Raw genomic sequence first — 21,385 nt, forward strand, 5'->3', positions numbered from 1 at the left:
CGCAAAAAGCTAGCTTTGATTAAAACTTTTGTGTGACAAGACTAGCCCCTTCATTGTAAGGGGGGCCCTATGGCAAACATTCTCACCTTCCCATGTTCCAATAGAAGCTGGAAATGGATAGAGTGACATGAGTAGTACCAGTAACAGTAGTTTTGATATGGATGCTTCTTGATAGCAGTTTGCAGCTTGGAAATACTAATACAGCATGGTCGTCTGCCTCTGCGACGCGTTCATCATGAGGGCTTGGAACAAATTGGGCTTCAAAATTTCACATGTGTTAAAGGAGCAGGGGAGCAGTCATGCTGTTGATGGTGGAGGAAACCGTCACCACCACATCGAGGTGGTATGATGAGGGGTTTCAAAGGAGGCTTCTCAACAATGTCAAGCTTGAAAGGTGACTGATCATGTGATGGTCTTTGCTGACTTAATAGGCTTGGCTTCACAAAGGCAGAACCTGAAATGGGCAAAGGGGAACAGGCTTTGTGGCTTATAATCGGGTCCTTCGTGCTGCACCATGCTGTGGATTTCGATTGGTGTACATCTCTTACTATATCTAAAGCCTCCCTCATGCTTGGTCTCTTTGTCGGGTCCTTCCGAAGACACACAAGAGCTAAATGTGCCACCATTTTTGCCCCTCTTGAAGGAAAATTTCCCCGTAATTTTGGGTCCATCAACAGAAAGAGTTTCCCTTCATCTACCAAAAAAGGTTTGGCCCACTTCACTAGGTTAAGACTCTCATTCTTTGTTGCTCCTCCATCTAAGTGTTGCTTTCCACTTAGCAGCTCAAGCAAGATCACCCCGAAACTCCACACGTTACTCTTGAGTGTCAATTCACCTCGGCTTACTGTCTCAGGCGCTCTATAAGCATTCACCTTTAGCAACAAATTGCATGTCAATATTTTCCTTCAGACATTTCAAGTCTAGAAGTGAGGTGTGGTCTTGCACTATAATAACATGCATGAAAACATCCATACACATGTAAACAAACAAAGAAACATTTGTGCACATATAAACATGTATGTACATACATACATAGCCATGCATATACAATCGACACAAAATCGTAAATTGTATGTATCAACATACATAAAATGTCTGTAAATACATAGCCATGCATGTACAATCAACACAAAATTGTTGCACTGAAGTCTGTGTGTTGTGCGTGTACATGTCGGCATGCATGTATGCATGCAAACAAACATATGACTTCATATGCATCGCCACACTTACTCTTGGACTGCTCGAACAGGTCTGCATCTTGGAGTTAAGTGGACTCAAAAACCTATAAAGGGATACTTTTGAGCTATAGTCATGATCCACCTGTATACTGGATGCTCGGAATTCTCTGTACAAAACCTGTCATGAGTTCATCAATGAGAAGGCAAATGCACAGGAAAAACTGGGAAACTTGCTTTCATCGCTCTGGAAGCTTTCCAAGTGCATCAAGAAGACACAATGGAACGTGTGCTCCAATTACTGCTGATGGGAGCATCCCACAAATCTATTCAACTAAAATCCACACATGAAGAAACTGCTACTTACGATGTCTGGAAACAGTTCATGCAATCTTGCCAGCCCTCCAGCTGCCCCATATGCAATCTTCATTCGCGACGACCATTCCAAAGGAGGCATATCTGACATTCCGAAAAGCAAAGAAAAAAGGGTCCCCTTCCTCAACCTCTCATACACCAGCATGTGTTCTGCACACCCATCTTCTCCATAGAAGCCAATAAGCTGGCACACATGCAATGGTTGATGCAATTCATGTGCAACCGTTGACAACTTTAGCATCCATTCTTGTGATCCCTGCATAAATACAAATAAATCCTCTCCATACCAAATTAAAGCCAGTACCAAATTAAAGAGGCCACCATATGCAGGTTGCATGTGTGTGTGGATGTATGCGGGTGTTGGCCACATGTGTAAAAATGCAAAAGACCTGATTATTTTACACTGAAACACATGCTTGTCTATTGTGGCATTCCATGAACCATGACGCCCAGAAACATAACTAAGGCAAATATTGACGACTTCGCAATGTATGCATTCACCGAGCAGGAAAAACAAGGGTACAGAAACATGAGCTCCAAGAGAACCTGTCATAGGCAATCACCTGGTGTTGTGGTTCCTTCAATACAAGAACCACCACATCCTGATGCTTGCCCACCTTATAATTCCCTTTCGGCTTGATGGTCCCATTGAAGCACACATCTGCATCAGCAATTCGACAACCAAGGCTGAAGTTTTGGCAAGCAGACAAGAGCTCATCATATGTGAAACACCTCAACGGCCAAACTGCTAGTGCATCCCTAGTAGGAGGTGGAAGAGGCTGAAACTTTGGAGCTTGGTGATTGGCTTGCAACATCAAATTTTCACGAGGGATCAAGGATGAATTGATCTCGGTATCATTTTGTGGTTGGTTGAACAATGAATTGCTACCAATTTGCGTCTGATGGCATGATGCTCTGCATGACAATGGTGAAACTGCTCTAAGTGAAGATTTGCTGTGCTTTGAAGCCGAAGGTAATTGGATACTAGTATGCATACATGCACCCTCGATTGTGCTCGATCTTAAGCTACCCACAGAAGCACATGGTGTGTTGTGAACATTTTCAGAAGGAAGAGGGAGTCGATATACGTTGGATGATTGCCCAGCCTTAGGAAGCAAGCCTGAAACCTGGCGTGGGGAAGGAAGAGGTTGAAAATTTGTGCATGCATCATCTACATGGGGACAGAGATGGAGATGAGCGGCAGCAACTGACGGTAGATTTTTGCCTGTGGAATCAAGATGCCTGCTGGGGTGGGGACGGAAAGCTGTGGCGGCAACCATAAGCAAGGCCGAACCTAGCTCAGTCGCAGAACGTGCTCGGCCACCAAGAGGCAACAGGGGTGACGAAGCCTCAGGACCAACCGTTTTGGATTCTCTGCTTCCGTAGCTTGGGTGAGAGGATCTCAGCTTTGGGTTGCTGTTGATAAACCATTGGGCGTTCTGGATTGCACGCACTCTGTTTCGAAAGCTCCTGCGGGCAGATGAAAGGGCGGATGCTGTGGGTGGGCTCGATTCTTGATCCGAATCAGAACCCGCAATTTCTTCAAGACTAACTGCTCGCTCGTTGTGCTTCTTTTTCAGCTTCTGCATTGGAAAGCACTTCATTTCTGACTCTTTACCTTGCTATTGGAGCTCTCACCCTCTCTTTACACTAGAGTAGCGCCCTCGGACAGAAGAGAGCGGGCCCGTCTAGAGCCGCGCTTCTGCAGAAAAGCATGAAATTCACAATAGCTTGCCTTGCGAATTGGACATCCGCTCACCTTCCATTTCAAGCACATGCCCCTCTTTCTCCCTCTCTCTGTCTCTACCCTTTGCTGTTAAGGACTTCCTTTCTTGAATCATGCGATTGCAGCATCCCAATGGGCAAGGTGATCACGCAGCTGATATCATACTGTAAAGCCGGGAGAGAGAGAGAGAGAGAGAGAGAGAGAGAGAGGGGTCTCAATAGTCAAAGACAAACATGTGTTGAATTGCTAGAAGTTGATAGTTTTCACGGGTGGGGAGAACTTGAGAAGGAACCAAGAGCCTAGAGGGAGGAAGGGAGAATGTATTTTGTCTCCAACATTTCAACTTTGAATGTTGGAACTTTGAAAGTGGAGGTTCTTGTATTCATCAATTGTTATCAATCATAAACCGAGAACCACATGAAAACCTCCTTCTTTGGTTTCAAGTTGCCAAGACATATCCATAATTGCCCACAACACACACACAACACACATACACACAAAAACAAACAAACAAGTGCCCACCACACTGTTATGAAGATGAACTTTCATGGCAGCTCCTCTAAGTGCAAGTGGCCACTTGATATAAAATGTTTCTAAAGGTTTGTGGTTATTGGCCTCCATGGCCATAAAAGAACTTCGCGATGGCGCATGCTCTATAGGACTTTGCATCAAACTTAAAAGGGACTTTCTGAAAATCATTGCGATGTCAACATGAGTTAGGTTAGACTTTGAGGTTTTCTCCCTAGTAGTTGGGCTTTCTCTCGAGCCTCGTTGTAGTGCCTTCTATTGGGTTTGAAAAACATTTGCATGGCAGTGAGTGTTTGCATCCCAAACTATGACCAACCATTTATGACTAGATATAATTGAAGTTAAAAAGGATCCGTAATAAGGTGCTATTGCATTGCTTCACTTCTTCGATGGAAAAAAGGGCAAAGGAAAACATTTATGCTTCCTCAAAGTGTAAACATTATTTGTCCAATGACGGAGCACGGATGCAGGCAAGAGTAGATGAGTATGTATGCCAAATGTGGATTTTGGGACCATAAAGTGAGTTTTTGATGTCCATGAGCCAGGGTACTTGGAAGTTGTCGAAGTGCAGGTTTATGGGCAGATTAGCTTGAAGTACTCTTCAAGCTTGCCTTTACAACTCGTTGATGGACGGGGACATTATAAGCACTTGAAGTTTTTTGAGGATTGGGGAATTCAATGTTACCATATACATGTGGTAGTGACGTGTGTGAACACACTAGGACCGCCGGGGCATTTTTTCCCTCTTTAGGAGGTTTCTCCCGTCGAGCATTGTATATACGCCCATCACTCTAGGGCTATCTATCTTTCCATTGCACACTAAGTAACACAGTCTCTATTGTGTTCCTTGAGCTTCCTTCGTCTTCTCCAAGCTGTGTGCGTTTCTCTGCAACCCTAATTCCAACATTCAGGTCTACAGCTCTTGGACCAGTTTTGGAATGCGTGCCCGAGTGGTCGATTTCAACTCGCCTAAGTTTGGTTGATAGGCTCTGTTATGCTATGAATTATAATATGTGCTTTACGATGTTGGAATCGAGCTTAAATTTTTTGAGTTATGCTCAAAATAGTCAAGGTTGAATGGTTTTTGTGATTTTGGATCTTCATTGGACTGGGAAAAATCAATCCAATGATGGTTTTTTTAATATGCATGCCGTTTGGTGGTTTGATGATGTTCAATAAGCTTACAAAACCAACCAAGAGTTTTTGGGTTCAACTTCAGCTTTAGATGAGTTTTCTATTACCAGAATACAGCTTACAAAACCGATCAAGAGTTTTTGGGTTCAACTTAAGCTTTAGATGAGTATTCTATTACCAGAATACTCTTTTCCTGGGACAATTGAGAAGTGAATTTTGGAGTTTCAGGAGGGAAGCCACCACGGAGCACCACATGGTAGCTCACTAAGCCCACATACGTATTTTCATTGAGGGCAGCCATGCTTTATATGTTGAAGGTGCCTCACTTCAAGGGCATCTCAAGGGAGAGAGAAAAAAATCTCTCTCCTTACGAGCTTTGGGCTTGTGCAACTATGCTGTGATGTCCCTTTCTGGTGGCAGGCGCTGAACCGATTCTTGAAAATCTAGTAAAAGGGATATATGAATTTTTTTTGAATTGAAAGCTATAAAACTTGAAGGTAGAAGTGCAAAGGGTTCTGCATCAGAGCCCACAAAACATCCTCCATGATGGGATGAGGATGAATGATGTATGTGGTGTGATAATTTAGATCGTGAATGTAAATATTTGAAGAATTTGATGAAGCTTACAAGAAAAATATAGTATTTTGGAAGGATAAGAAACTCATTTCAGCAAAACTAGTGAGCCTATCCGCTTAAACTTTGGTAGAGGTGCTGTGAAGAAGCTAGTCAACGAGATGCAGCTTAATGTTACTCTTGTTTAACAACAACTTACGGATTGCAGGTGTATGCTAATGATGATGATGAAGGTGTTAAAGCTAAAGAAAATTTATGGCCTTATGTTTTAAAAATAGTTGAATAAAACAAGGTGGTTGACAAAAATCTATGCCAAGTGGAAGAATACATTCAAAAACTATAGTGTGGTCAAACCTAGTGGACTAAATCTTAGGCCAATGAATCTATAGTGGAAGAGAAGCGTAAAAGGGATGAAAACAATGCATGATTGTCAAATAGGAATTCAAGGTCCAAGAGGACAAAGAAGGAGACTACTTTCGAGCTAATTCATGCTCTTGAAGTGGTTATGGAGGAGGCACCAAAGGATAAGAAACAAGGTAAGCCTAGAGGACCTTCTTACAATCGAAAGCTGACATTGAATTGGCTATAGATTAAAAAAAGTTTTTGAAGAGTGTATCCTCCATAACAAGGTGGATCTCACATTAGGAAACATCTTGGGGATAGTAAAGCGTGAATTTCATAAAATAATCATCAAGAGGAAATGATAGGCACCAAGTGAATCGGAATTCGATCTAGTCTAGAGTCAGTTGATTTGACATATCATGTCAATTTTGGACCCTTATGAAGAAGAATTTGAAGATGAGGGATCAAAAATGATGGTGGTTTCAAATCAAATTAGACTTAAGGTAAAGCATGTTTATTTTAATGATAATGGAGATGTTGAAATTATGCCCAAGGGCCACTTTTCAAGGACTCATTGGGCTAGAGCAATGATGGAGACCATTCTCAAACTTGGAAATGTTGATGAGCCGATTTTAGCACTTATTGATCATAATTCAAAAGATTAATCTTATGGCAAATAGATTTCACCAAAGGGAAAAGTGGCCAACCAATATGGATTGTGGTTGGAAAATTTGAGCTACCAATATGTCTTTAGGTGACCTTAATGGTGCATGTGAAAACATGAAATTAAGTATTGGAAATGTTTGTGATGAGAGAAACTTTTTTATGCAGGAACATTCTTCCTACCCGCTTATATTGGGACAACCATATATTACGGCCTTTTGTATGGAGACAAAGGTTGGATGATGGTTCAACTTATGCGAGCATCGAGTAGAGATGGTAAAAGAGCTCTTCAAATTTTCAATGTATGCATTGATCATGCTAGAAATAAGGATACTTGCACGAACAACCATTGCAAAAGATACATAACAAGTTTAAAGAATAGAGGCTTGCTTGGGAATTTAGAATTTTGGGACTAACATCTGCAAGCTTGGCGTTGCTGCGTAGCCCTCGCCATTTCTAACTTATTGGTGGTGTCGCCTTTGCAATGGCTACTCTGTAGCATGTGCAAAGAAGAGACCCCCCCCCCCCCCCCCCCCCTCTCTCTCTCTCTCTCTCAGTCACACAATCACGACACATAGTAAATGCAAAACATTGATTAATGGAAAAGTCTCCTTTAGGGTTACAAAACTTTGGCCTTTATAGATTCGTCTTGAGAGGTATATTCTCATAAAAAATAATCTCTCATCTAATACAAAAGGTTCTGCTTGTCCCTCAAAATTTAATATTACAAAAAATGGGTGATTCTTCTCAGTGTTCCTCCAGTCAACACTCACCTCCTCCTCGTCTAGCAATGTTTTGCAAATCTTTATGAGCATCACGCACATCAAATCAGGAAAGCCAGTGAAGAGCTTAATGGTGCACGTTAGGGTTTTTACCATGTAACTCCCACTTATTCTCTCTCCTTCTTTGGTGGTAGGGTAATTTAGCCACGTTGGATGCCTCTACAAAAGCCTCAAGTGGTCCTTCCAGGTCTGCATCCTCGATACTAGGCATAAGGAGACATCATCTCGTACGGACTTTGGCGCATCTACCAGGCATACTAGGTACGCTGGGTACTTTGTAAGCCATCCTTTTCTCCACTTTGGTTGTGAGTCCACTATTTCTTGGAGACTGCTTGATCTTTGATTTCACCTTCAAAAGTGGTGTCGTCTCCTCTGCTTGAATTCTTTTCTTTATAGTGAGCACTTCATACTTGAGCAAAGGGTAAGGGAGGGATGGCTGCATCCACTCTTCTCTGATTACAATTGTATCTAGACGTAGCACCCCCATAGAGTGTAGCATCCTCTACTCCCATTCTATCACTACTCTGACACATTCTTCTGTGGCTTACTATATTAAATTTTGGAGACGGGCCTCATCCTCTGCTATTAGCTCCCACCCTCCTCCTTGAATTTGTGGAGGTATCTCCAGTAGTATGGGTTCCTCAAAGTTGTCTGGAATCTCCATTGGCTCCTATTGGCCCCGAAATTCCACTATGTAAAAATTGCATATAGCACGTGCGAACAAGAGGTATTTAAATAATCCCTTACCTATATATTTTTAAGTATTATATGTACCCCTTATATGCATTTTTGTAAAAAAATTAGCCCTTATGTATGAAAATTTTCACTTTTTCAATTAAAAAACCCTTTATGTATGTACATTATTTTCCAAATGTACCTAATTATAAATCCCTTATTTTGTTCGCACGTGCTATCTTACATATTTCCTAGTGGATGCCCCAAGACTGTTGGGCATTGACTCTTTGAGTCACTTAGACCCTGATCTGTGGCTTGGCCTTGTGCTCTCTCTACTTCTTGTCTCATTTCCATTAATTGATGTTGTACAAGCTCGTCTCTTCTTGTAGCTTCTTTTGCATTATTAACTAAAAGCTCTTGCAACATTTCAATTGGTGCTTCAATTGGTTGTTCTCCTCTTGGAGCTCTTGCTGCTCTTCTTTGAGTCATTCTTTAGCTGCTGCCAAGGAGCCTTCTGCAATATGGACTCTTTGTCTTTGCTCCAACTTCAAATCTTTTTGAACTGCCGTGATTGGAGCTTTCAAGGCTTGTACAGCCTAGCTGTCCACTCCCGCACTTGCTCTTGCAGCCCTTGGGGTTCCACTTAGCCTTAGTATGGTCAACTTTTGGAAGCTCTAATTTTCCTTTAAGCTCTATTAGTTCATCATGTGCTGCCTCTAGTTCATCTTTCATTTTCTCTTTCTCCTCTTGCAGATTGGTGATCTCTTTAGATACCTCAGCCATTTGGAGGGTGAGGGTATCCCTTTCCACTTCACCTTCTTTCACGATCTTGCTTTGTGATTTGTGCTCTATTTTGGCACTCTCTAATCTCTGAATAGCTCTTTGAAGTTATTTGGTGATGTTGTTATACTCTCCTATTAAGTTTTCCTCTCTTGTCTTTCAGCATGCTGTTTTCCTCAACCATAGTGAGAGACCTCGTTCTGATCCTATCCAGTATTTGTTAGGGAACTCTCACATCTTCTTCATTTTCCACTACCACACTTTTTGCTACTAGCCTGGGTAGTGGTCCACCCAGGGGGACTTGGTAGACCATACTTAGTAGAACTCCCACTGGAGGAGGATTCCATGGGTTCTCTAAAGGTCTCCATCTTCGCATTGGTGCCAATCCTAGTACTCTACGTAGCAATAAATGCAATTGGTGTCTCCTTTCTTTGAGTATCTTGGTCTTGTGGATTCTCCTTGGATTTTTCTTCTTGCTTTGTAGCCCATGGCAGGATTGAGGTGCCATATACAGCCTTGGAAGCAGCTGCGATGTATATCCATCTTTGATGAGATCATCATACGTGCATCTTTTGATCTCTTCTTTGTCCTTCGGCATTGGCTCAGCCTCTGATGCATTCTCTGGTGAATCTTTTTTTTGAGATGTGGAGGGTTTTTGGTTGGGTGGATCCCGGGGAAGATGTTGGTGGTGTTGTGCTACCTCCCTCAGTCTTGGACTCTCTTTCTTGTTCTCCCCTTGCCTTGAGATGCTCTTATAGCTTCCTCTTGATATCTTAAACTTCTTCAGTAGTAAAGGGCTCCAGATTTTGTTGTTCTATCACCCTCTTGACCTCTTCATATGATCGGATGTAATGATCAAATTGATCCTCTAAAGGTCGAGAAGAACTGCCACCCATTTTCTTTGGGTATGGTACTCAATACTCCTCAAAATCACCCTTTAGTGCTTGCTCGGCCTTGAATTGCTCGATTACTCTCTTAATGCAGGCCGCCTTTTGACTTGTGGTTTCTTTTAGTTTCTCTTCCCTGGTCATTACAGTCTTTCGTTTCTTCTTTGGTGGCTCGTCCATATTTTCTTCTTGCAATGTCTCCAGCTATCTTCCGAGCCTTGTCGAGACAAGCAATGCCACTGGTGGTTCCTCTTTTGCATCCTCTTTAAGCCTTAGCCACTCATTCTAAGTTGGCAATTATGGCCATTGTCCTCTTGCTCCGATAGTTTCATATGCAATTTTAGTTAAGAGTTCCGCTCCACCAATGTATTTGGGCTTAGCATCTACTATGAGCTAAGGTGTAATTGTCACATATTTACTTTCCCCCTCAAGTGTGGTGAGGATTTATTTGCCATCTTTTTTTAGTGTAGTAGTTAGCTCATAGACTCTTTGACAATCAACATCTGCCGGCACAAATGTAAAGGATCCATGTAGATCCACCCTTTCTAGATGATTGCTAATCCCTTATTTGTTTGCATGTTCAATGAGCTCCCTTGGAATCATCAGTACATCCACTGTATTGCCTTGTGGATCTCCAAAAGATCCCTTGATGCAACTTTATGCCTTCTATTTCTAGAGTAGCTTCATCCATCCATGTTTTGGTTGGCTTCAATGTTTCATTGGAATTGTGAAGGGGTCGGCTACTGCAATGATATCTTTCAAGGCAAGTGTTTTCTTCTTTACAGGTGATTTACCGGTTTCCATTGATTCTACATGCATTCCAAGTACAAAAGTTAGCTCTTTTACTAAATCTGGCAATTGATCAACTTCTAGCTATCCAAAGGATTTCAAAATTGAATCACAAGCTAAGTAGGGCCTACGGATGCTATACAAGCTGACAAAAGTGCATTTGCATGTTGATTTTATGATGTGGGACATCTTATGCATATGCTGTCTAGGTGCTCAAAATAAGGTGAAAGTTCATAGGTGCATAGCTTATAACATGTATGCTTGAAATTGGATTTGAACATGTAATGAGCAAGTTTTTGTCTTATAGGATCTTTTCAAACTTTGAAATGGTAGAATGGCTATAATTGGGGTATATGAGGTTCAAATGACTTGAAGCTTGTTGTATGGACTCATGAGCGTATGGTTGTTACCATATACATGTGGTAGTGATGTGTGTGAACACACTAGGACCGCCGGGGCATTTTTTCCCCCGTGCATTGTATATACGCCCATCACTCTAGGGCTATCTATCTTTCCATTGCACACTAAGTAACATACTCTCTATTGTGTGCCTTGAGCTTCCTTCGTCTTCTCCAAGCTGTGTGTGTTTCTCTGCAACCCTAATTCCAACAATTGGTATCAGAGCAGGTCACGTCCTCTTGGGCTTAGTCGCCAGCTGCTCCAGCACACGCCTGCTCACTTTCTCCGATTTCAGTGAGCTTTGGCGAGCGTTCGCAAGTTGACAAATATTTTGGGTAACCTCGAAGAGCTTGGTCTGCTCAGAATTTTGATTTGGGCTCATTTCGGCCTACGTTTCCACTACAGACAGTACTGCACAGGCTATTTCGTCATTTTGTGCAGAATTTTTGTCAATGCCGTTTTCTGCATAACAGGTGCCTTATAGTCTTCTACGGTTTGTGCTATATAGCACAGGTTGTTCCCGCTCCATTTCTCCTATTTTCGGGTAGTTTTCACATCAGGTGCAGCATTTACCATGGCTGACAACAACAACACAGATGTGTTCAAGATGTTTGCTGCTGAGGATAGGTTGGATGGGGACAACTACCCTATGTGGGCTTATATGATGCAGCATGTTCTTGTGTCAAAAGGTGTCTGGAACATTGTGCAGGGCATTGATGTACGTCCTGGTTCTAAGGATGTAGGCGATGTTGAGGATGTTGCAGGACTTGCTGCAAGGATTGCAGCTGTTAGAGTTGTTTTGCCTACGACAGAACAAGCTCGTTGGGATGTTAAGGATGCGCACGCTCATACATTGATTGCGTTGTCTCTGAAGCGCACCATTGTTCCTCACATTCGTTCAACAAAATCTGCAAAACAGGCTTGGGATATTCTATCAGGTCTTTATGCAAGCCGCAATGAGGCTAAAATTGCTTTGCTGCGTAAAGAGCTGGAGTCGAAGATAATGCATGACGAAGATGATATGGACACTTTCCTTGCTAGTGTCAAGGATATCAATGAGCAGCTTATTTCTGCAGGTGAAGTCATTTCAGACAGTTCCCTTGTGCAGACTGTTCTTGATGCCTTACCAGATTCCTACAAGACTTTTGCTAGTACTTGGAGACTGATGACCCAAGGAAATCCTAAAGTTGTCAAGTTTGATGCATTATGCACGTTGCTATTGCAAGAGTCAGTTTCTAGAAAAAACAGGACTAGGCAGTGTGCAGTTGAACAGGCTTTTATTGCTTCTCAAAGAAAGGGTGGTAACAGTAATGTAGCCACTTCTTATGGTTCTGCTGCGAGTGGCAAAAATTCTGTTCCTAATGCTTTTGTTGGCAGTACTTCGTTTGGAAATTCTGGTGATAAGGGCAAAAAGAAGATGCGTTGCCATTATTGTAAAACCAATGATCACTTGATCAAGTCGTGTCCTAAGTTTAAGGCCAAAGAGGCTAAGAAGAAAGAGGGTGGTTCCACTCCAAATGCTGGTTCCACTACAAATGCAGCCATTGTTGAGTCTTCTGTGAAAGGAGACTGTGTTGCTGATGTGGATGCAAAATGGGCTTTTAGCGCAGAGTGCACTTACAATCCTGCTGTCCATGATGCATGCTAATCAGTTGCTGCAGATTCACATGTGTGGTATTTCGACAGTGGTGCTACAAAGCACATTACCTCACATCGTGAATTGTTTACCTCTCTCGAGTCTGTCCCTCATGGGAATTCAGTCACTTGTGCCAACAACGCCTCTTATCCAGTTTAGGGATTTGGAAAGATTGTGCTCACTGCTGCTAATGGCAGTTCCTTCACACTTGTTGATGCACTTTATGTACCTGGGATCAAGAAGAATCTCTTGTCTGTATCCGCACTTGCTAGACTTGTACTTGTAGTCAAATTTGTAGATGACAGATGTACAGTTCATGATCTCAGTTTTGGTGATGAAATTGTTGCATCTGGCCTTTTGTGTTGTGGGCTGTATAAGCTCACTTTGTATGACAAGTGTGGACAAAATTTTGCAAATGCTGTTGCAGATTCAAGGGCTATTTCAGATGCAAAACTTTGGCATGCACGTTTTGGTCATCTGAATTTTGCCAGTTTGCTGCGTTTGTAGAAATCTGATATGGTTGCTTCTTTGACGCCTCTTGAAGCACCTGTCAAACATGTTTGTGAAGGCTGTATTTTGGGTAAGATGCAGCGTTCTAAATTTCCAAAGGATGGTTCAGTTCGGGCCACATGTAGGTTGTAGCTTGTGCATAGTGATGTTTGTGGGCCCATGCAAACTCCGTCCTTGGGCAATTACCTCTACTTCGTGACTTTCATTGATGATTACTCCAGGCATGCATGGGTATTTCCGCTTAAAGCGAAGTCCGAAGTTTTTATGTGCTTCAAACAATTTTTGGCTATGGCTGAAAATGTCTCTACTCCCAATTTTCGTTTAGGAATATCCCATCTAGGCCTGGCGTGCTGGAGGTTTCCCTCGAAGTGGAAGCATTATTGCTCCCCATCGCTTGCCCCTCCGTGACTGCTACCTTGGGAGCACTCGGTTGCTCGGCAGGCATGATTGTTGTCATAGGAGCCTTTGCTTTCAGGGCTCGACTTTGTTTTAGCCTCCGTAGGTTCTCAATTTCCCTCTCCCTTGTTGCTTGCATATAGCGTTCGATCTCTTGTACTTCGGCAAGACTCCTACCATCGGGTAGTAAAACCTTAGAGGGAGATAGTCCTAAAGGATCAGGAGGTGCAGTGGATGGAACATTCATATGCACACTCTCAAGAAGCATAGGGTCTTTTTTAGGCATGAATGACGAATTTACTTTCTCACTCCCTTCATTTATTTCATTAACCGCATGTTCAGAGCGAATAGCTCTACTAAGAGTCTCTTTTAAGCGGCTAAACACGCTGGACCCGGGCCGTGGGACCATGGCATGCATATCTTGACTTGAACTATCAAGGTTTGGTGTAGGATACCCCTCCATGACTTCGTAGTCAGAGGAAGAATCACTAGACGCGATATGAGGATCTTGGGTCGCGCTACCTTGAGTCCCGGCCGAAGGTCCAGAACCTAGGGTGGAGGAATAATGGGTGCCCGCGTAAATGGAGGCACTACCAATATGCTCGTGCTCTAATACTCGTCCAGAGCGTAGGTTCATATGACTTGGATCCCCTAGAAGTGTCCGTGAGTGCCCGTGAAGGGTGCTCACCTAGTATTTTTGGGTGTTTTGCAACCCAAGTCTTTTCTTAGTTTTTTTTTATTTTTTGGTCCTTTTTTTTGACCCAGCTATAGAATAGAACGTATGATAGCTCAAAACGAGCGTCTCGGTCAGAGGGACGTGTCGTGCTTTACAGCCCTCCGTTTGGTCACTTTATGCCCTCGGAATCCCTAAAACCGTCAATTTCTAGTAGGGAAGTAGGCCCAAATTATAAAGTTTAAGGGTGCAAGTGGGAAGAGAAGGGAGGAGAGTGGAGGACTTGCCCCACATGCTCTCATTCCTTCTTGAGGGGGTAGGGTATATATATAAGAGTGAGTCTAGTATATCTCAGAGGACTGAGGACTGAGGCCTAGGCCTAGGCCTCGGCCTGGGCTTGGGCTTGGGCTTGGGGAAATGATCCGGATCCCGATCCCGATCAAAATTTTAGTGTAGCCCCCCAGTCACTCACGCTTAAATATTTTCGGATTTTTTACAATTTTTTTATTATTGGTTTTTTTTTTAAATAAAAAGGCAACGACCGCGCGCGGTTTAGGTGACCTTTTCTCGGCCACACACACTGTCAACACCTACCTAACCTCTCTGTCAACAGCTCACAGCTCACTAACTTATCTACTTACTAACAGTGCTGCTAACCACTAACTAATCTGTTAACCACTCTGCTAACTGCTTACTGACAGTGAGCTAACTGTCCACCTACTTCCTCTCTCACTACCTTACTGTGCAAAGACTGTGTGCAGGCAAACCTTAACAGAAAACTGTGTACAGACTGTGTGCAAACAGAAATTGCTAACTGTCTACCTACTTACTCATTCACTGCGAACAAGCTAACAACTACTAATTGTGCAAAGACTGTGTGCAAACGGAAAACACAAGATTATGCAGAAATCACAGAACTCTTACCATATACATGTGGTAGTGATGTGTGTGAACACACTAGGACCGCCGGGGCATTTTTTCCCTCTTTAGGAGGTTTTTTCCCCCGAGCATTGTATATACGCCCATCACTCTAGGGCTATCTATCTTTCCATTGCACACCAAGTAATACACTCTCTATTGTGTGCCTTGAGCTTCCTTCGTCTTCTCCAAGCTGTGTGTGTTTCTCTGCAACCCTAATTCCAACAATTGGTATCAGAGCAGGTCACGCCCTCCCGGGCTTAGTCGCCAACTGCTCCAGCACACGCCTGCTCACTTTCTCCAATTTCAGTGAGCTTTGGCGAGCGTTCACATGTCTGCTCAGAATTTTGATTTGGGCTCATTTCGGCCTACGTTTCCACTACAGGCAATACTGCACAGGCTATTTCGTCATTTTGTGCAGAATTTTTGTCAGTGTCATTTTCTGCATAACAGGTGCCTTATAGTCTTCTACGGTTTGTGCTATATAGCACAGGTTGTTCCCGCTCCGTTTCTCCTATTTTCGGGCAGTTTTCACATCAGGTGCAGCATTTACCATGGCTGACAACAACAACACAGATGTGTTCAAGATGTTTGCTGTTGAGGATAGGTTGGATGGGGACAACTACCCTATGTGGGCTTATATGATGCAACATGTTCTTGTGCAAAGGGTATCTGGAACATTGTGCAGGGCATTGATGTACGTCTTGGTTCTGAGGATGTAGGCGATGTTGAGGATGTTGCAAGTCTTGCTGCAAGGATTGCAGCTGTTAGAGTTGTTTTGCCTACGGCAGAACAAGCTCGTTGGGATGTTAAGGATGCGCACGCTCATACATTGATTGCGTTGTCTGTGAAGCGCACCATTGTTCCTCACATCCGTTCAGCAAAATCTGCAAAACAGGCTTGGGATATTTTATCAGGTGTTTATGCAAGCCGCAATGAGGCTAAAATTGCTTTGCTGCGTAAAGAGCTAGAGTCGAAGATAATGCATGACGAAGATGATATGGACACTTTCCTTGCTAGTGTCAAGGATATCAATGAGCAGCTTATTTCTGCAGGTGAAGTCATTTCAGACAGTTCCCTTGTGCAGACTGTTCTTGATGCCTTACCAGATTCCTACAAGACTTTTGCTAGTACTTGGAGACTAATGACCCAAGGAAATCCTGAAGTTGTCAAGTTTGATGCATTATGCACATTGTTGTTGCAAGAGTCACTTTCCAGAAAAAACAGGACTAGGCAGCGTGTAGTTGAACAGGCTTTTATTGCTTCTCAAAGAAAGGGTGGTAACAGTAATGTAGCCACTTCTTATGGTTCTGCTGCGAGTAGCAAAACTTATGTTCCTAATGCTTCTGCTGGCAGCACTTCGTCTGGAAATTCTGGTGATAAGGGCAAAAAGAAGATGCGTTGCCATTATTGTAAAGCCAATGATCACTTGATCAAGTCGTGTCCTAAGTTGAAGGCCAAAGAGGCTAAGAAGAAAGAGGGTGGTTCCACTCCAAATGCTGGTTCCACTACAAATGCAGCCATTGTTGAGTCTTCTGTGAAAGGAGACTGTGTTGCTGATGTTGATGCAGAATGGGCTTTTAGCGCAGAGTGCACTTACAATCCTGCTGTCCATGATGCATGCTAATCAGTTGCTGCAGATTCACATGTGTGGTATTTCGAAAATGGTGCTACAAAGCACATTACCTCACATCGTGAATTGTTTACCTCTCTCGAGTCAGTCCCTCATGGGAATTCAGTCACTTGTGCCAACAACGCCTCTTATCCAGTTCAGGGAGTTGGAAAGATTGTGCTCACTGCTGCTAATGGCAGTTCCTTCACACTTGTTGATGCACTTTATGTACCTAGGATCAAGAAGAATCTCTTGTCTGTATCCGCACTTGCTAGACTTGGACTTGTAGTCAAATTTGTAGATGACAGATGTACAGTTCATGATCTCAGTTTTGGTGATGAAATTGTTGCATCTAGCCTTTTGTGCCGTGGGCTGTATAAGCTCACTTTGTATGACAAGTGTGGACAAAATTTTGCAAATGCTGTTGCAGATTCAAGGGCTATTTTTTTATCTACTTCAAATAATTTCTGGCTATGGCTGAAAATGTCTCGAAATGTATTATGGGCACCCTCCGTTCCGATCGAGGGGGGGAGTATATGTCTCATGAATTTAATGCATTTCTGGCTAGTCGTGGGATAGAACATCAATGTACAGTGCCTTATACACCTCAGCAAAATGGTGTTGTTGAGAGGAAAAACAGGTCACTGACGAAAATGGCACGATGTATGGTCAAAAGTCAAGCTTTGCCGCATTCTTTTTGGCTTGAGGCCATTATGTGTGCCACTTATGTACTTAACAGGTGTCCTACGAAAGCTTTGCAGTCTATTACTCCATATCAAGCATGGCATGATAGAAAACCTTCTATTGAGCACATGCGTGTTTTTGGTTGTTTGGCATATGCTTTGGTGCCACAAGTGCAGCGCAGAAAATTGGATGATAAGGCTGTCAAATGTATTTTTGTTGGTTATAGTGCTGAAAGCAAAGGTTACAGGTTGTATCATCCGCAAACAAAACGTATTCTGGTTTCTCGGGATGTAGTGTTTGTGGAAGATTCTGTTCAGCCCTTGCTGTCATGTACTAGAGACAGTGATGTAAGCTCACAGGACATTTATGACACTTTGTTGCCTCTTTTCAATGGTAGAAATATGAATGTAAGTTCCAATGAGGCAAATGTACAGCCTATGGGGGTTTCTGAAAATGTTTTAGAACAGCCTATTACTGATGCAGATGTACATGACGTACTTGATGAGGAAAGGGATGAAAATGAGCAGGCTAGAGGTATGCCAAAATGGCTGGTGCACACTTTGCGTGACAGTAAATTGGATTCACCTTTGTCTAGTCGTACTCGTTCAGGCTCTCGCCATGCATCTTATGCATCAGATTGTTATGCTTTGGCTGTGTCTAGCTTAGATGATGTTGAGGAGCCTCTGACTTTTGATGAAGCACAAAATTCAGAAAATTGGATGGCTGCCATGCAATCAGAATATGATGCACTTATAGAAAATGACACATGGACTTTATGTGATTTGCCTCCTGGAAAAAAGGCCATTGGTACGAAGTGGGTTTACAAGTTGAAACGCAAGCCGGATGGTGAGATCGATGGCCATAAGGCTCGACTTGTTGCAAAGGGTTATGCACAGCAAAAAGGCATAGATTATGAAGAGATGTTTGCTCCCACTTGTCGTATGACTATTGTGCGTTTTCTATGTGCATTGGCAGCTCATTTTGGTTGGGATGTACATCAATCAGACATTGTTAGTGCTTTCTTGAATGGTGACATATTTGAGGAAGTTTATGTAACGCAGCGTCGCGGTTTTGTCATAAAAGGACAAGAGGACAAAGTGTGCAAATGTAACAAGGCTTTGTATGGGTTGAAGCAATCTCCTCGTGCTTGGTATGAGAAAGCTGACACTCATTTGGTCAAACAAGGCTTTCGTAATAGTCCAACAGAAAGAACATTGTATGTAAAGCGTGAGGGTGATGTACTTCTCATTGTGGTTCTTTATGTTGATGATTTGCTGATCACTGGACCAAATGAGAGACATATTGCTGAATTTAAGGCTGATTTGAATGCTACTTTCAAAATGAAAGATTTGGGGCTGTTGCATCATTATTTGGGCATACAGTTTAAGCAGTGTGATGGTGGTATTGCCTTGTGTCAGAAATGTTACATAGAGACATTGCTATGTAAGTTTGGACTTGAGGATTGCAAACCTATTGCCACTCCCATGGAAACAGGTTTGAAGTTGAGTCTACATGATGCTAGCGATCCTGCTGATGTCACTCTTTACCAAACTGCTGTTGGCTGCCTCATTTATGTATGCAACACAAGGCCGGATATTCAGTTTGCAGTCTCACAGGTCAGCAGATTTATGCATAGCCCAGGGTCTAAGCATTGGCAGGTTGTCAAGAGGATTTTCCGCTACCTTAGTGGCACTTTACATCTTGGCTTGTTTTCTCCCAAGGGGGGATCATTGCCACCAGACTTACATGCTTTTTCGGACTCAGATTGGGCTAGTTGTTTTGACACGAGAGTGTCCATAAGTGGTTTTTGTTTCATGCTTGGCAGTTCATGTATATCATGGTTGAGCAAGAAGCAACCTACTGTGGCCACTTCGAGTTGCGAGGCTGAGTACAGGGCAATCTTCACAGCTACGGTTGAGTGTGTATGGCTCAGACGCCTTATGGCTGATTTGGGTGTTGGACAGGAAACTGCCAACACTATCTACACTAACAGTCAGAGCGCATTGGCAGTTGCGAGGAACCCAGTTTTTCATGCTCGCACAAAGCACATTGAGGTGCATTACCACTATGTCAGGGAGAGGCTCTCAGCAGGAGAGATCATCTTGGCTTATGTGCCAACACAGGACAACCTTGCAGATCTTTTCACAAAGGCATTGTCTCATGAGAAGCTTGAAGCTTTCCGCAAAGCTTTGGGCTTACTCCCCTTTGTGGACTGATCATGTCCTCAGGGCATGGCACTTCCCTTTACTCATGTGCCAGCTCTCGTTCACCGCATCACTCCAGGGGGGATTTGTTACCATATACATGTGGTAGTGATGTGTGTGAACACACTAGGACCGCCGGGGCATTTTTTCCCTCTTTAGGAAGTTTTTTCCCCCGAGCATTGTATATACGCCCATCACTCTAGGGCTATCTATCTTTCCATTGCACACCAAGTAATACACTCTCTATTGTGTGCCTTGAGCTTCCTTCGTCTTCTCCAAGCTGTGTGTGTTTTTCTGCAACCCTAATTCCAACAAGAACTTGTAGACAATACAGAAATTAACAACTTGCAGAAAAATAACTCATTCCTCTTCCGCTTCCTCTTCTTTCCTACTACAAACAACTCATAGAAGAAGCACAAAGTGCCTCTTGGGCTTGACGCAGGGCGATTCCCCGACAATGGCGCCAAAAATGTGCGCTCCTTGCCGCACTGTCGAAGCAAGGGACTTGCCTAACACTGTGTCCGAGCCACAGACGGCTCCAAGCACACAACTAGCTTAACTAGTAAGCTCAAAAGAGGGCAATGGTGTGTCACTCACCGCTCTATGCTCTTGCCGTGGAGGATTCTTCGCCGCGAAGAAGAAGGAGACGCCGCTACGTCGCGCTCAACCGCTTCACCGCCGTCATGCCGCCACAATGCTCGATCACACACACACACTCTCTCTCAAGTACACACACACACACACACTAGTACACAAGGAGATGGAGCAAGAGTACTCTTCTTGCATTGCACAAATGAGAGAATGAGTGAATTTTAGGTTTAGTTGGCTTTTATATGAGCTCACCCCATTCACACTTGGGCGCCCATGCTTAGCCAACTAATCCCTTGAATGTCCCAGTTAGAGTGCGCCTCTCATCGACGATCACTCTTACCCTTTTCCTACTGGACCGACAAGCCCAGTACCTGACTCTACCAAATAAATAATACAATGTCCACCATAGGTTACAACATCGGTCTCGTAGGTGATAGGGTGTCCGTGAGCCGTGAGGGTTAACAAGTAAAGTCAACAAAAGACAAGGCATGTGAGGAAAGAATCTAGGTGAGCGAGAGAGAAACAAATTCAACAAAGATAATAAAAAGAGTGTGAAAGAACAAAAAAACAAAATTTGATTTGCATGGGCGTCCGAATTTAAAAGGCCTTATTTTTTTATTTTATTTTTTTTTAAGAGCTTTTTTTTAAAAGATTTTTTTTCTTTCTTTCTTTGCTTCTCACACATATTCCACATGCATCACACGCCCCACATACTCGATGCTCGCGCGCATGTACACACGATTAGACACATTTAGAGCAGATATGTTCGAGAGTTAGGTTTTGCCAGATTTGAGTCCGATTGTATGCATAAACCTCGATATAGTGCAGATTTTGATTTTAGTCTACATTCGACGAGTTCACGAGGTTTAGAGGCCTATCGCACGCCGAGAGCACATATATGATGTCCATGACCACTTCGTGCTCTGAGTACACATTGCTCACACTTGTAGGCGAGCACAGAGGCCGACCCTTTTACACGGACACATATGGACATTTCTTTGTCCAGTGCCGCGCCTCCTTTGGCCCCACACAGACCCTCCAGGTGGTGCGAGTCCTTCCCGACGACACGTGGAATGGCACATTTAGAGATGACTATCGCGCTACGTATGTGGTCGACCATTTGATTAGGCTAGAGGAGATAGAGCTAGTACACGCAGATGATTGCCTTGAGGCCTTCGACCATCCTGTGCAGGTTACATTACAGCGGGTAGGTCCTCGAGTGATCTATATAGATAGTGCTCATCGCATATATCGATTAGAGTGTCGCACTTCTAGTAGATGTCTATCCACAGATGTTGTGACACTAGTTGGCGAGCCTAAAGACAGATGCTAC

The 21,385-nt window shown here is 43.2% G+C and overlaps 1 protein-coding gene across 1 annotated transcript; it reads right to left on the minus strand.

The window, feature by feature from the left end:
* Positions 1-3,518, minus strand: LOC147457004 (putative serine/threonine-protein kinase PBL18). Its single transcript, XM_086512047.1, has 4 exons — positions 2,114-3,518; positions 1,543-1,806; positions 1,231-1,356; positions 1-872 (listed from the first exon to the last, which is right to left on the minus strand). The coding sequence occupies exons 1-4, from the start codon at positions 3,152-3,154 to the stop codon at positions 261-263; spliced, it is 2,043 nt and encodes a 680-aa protein (XP_086368173.1). The 5' UTR covers positions 3,155-3,518; the 3' UTR covers positions 1-260.
* Positions 3,519-21,385: the final 17,867 nt, after the last annotated feature.

Source organism: Adiantum capillus-veneris, chromosome 5 (assembly GCF_014529385.1).
Source record: "Adiantum capillus-veneris isolate H3 chromosome 5, ASM1452938v2, whole genome shotgun sequence".
NCBI lineage: Eukaryota > Viridiplantae > Streptophyta > Polypodiopsida > Polypodiales > Pteridaceae > Adiantum > Adiantum capillus-veneris.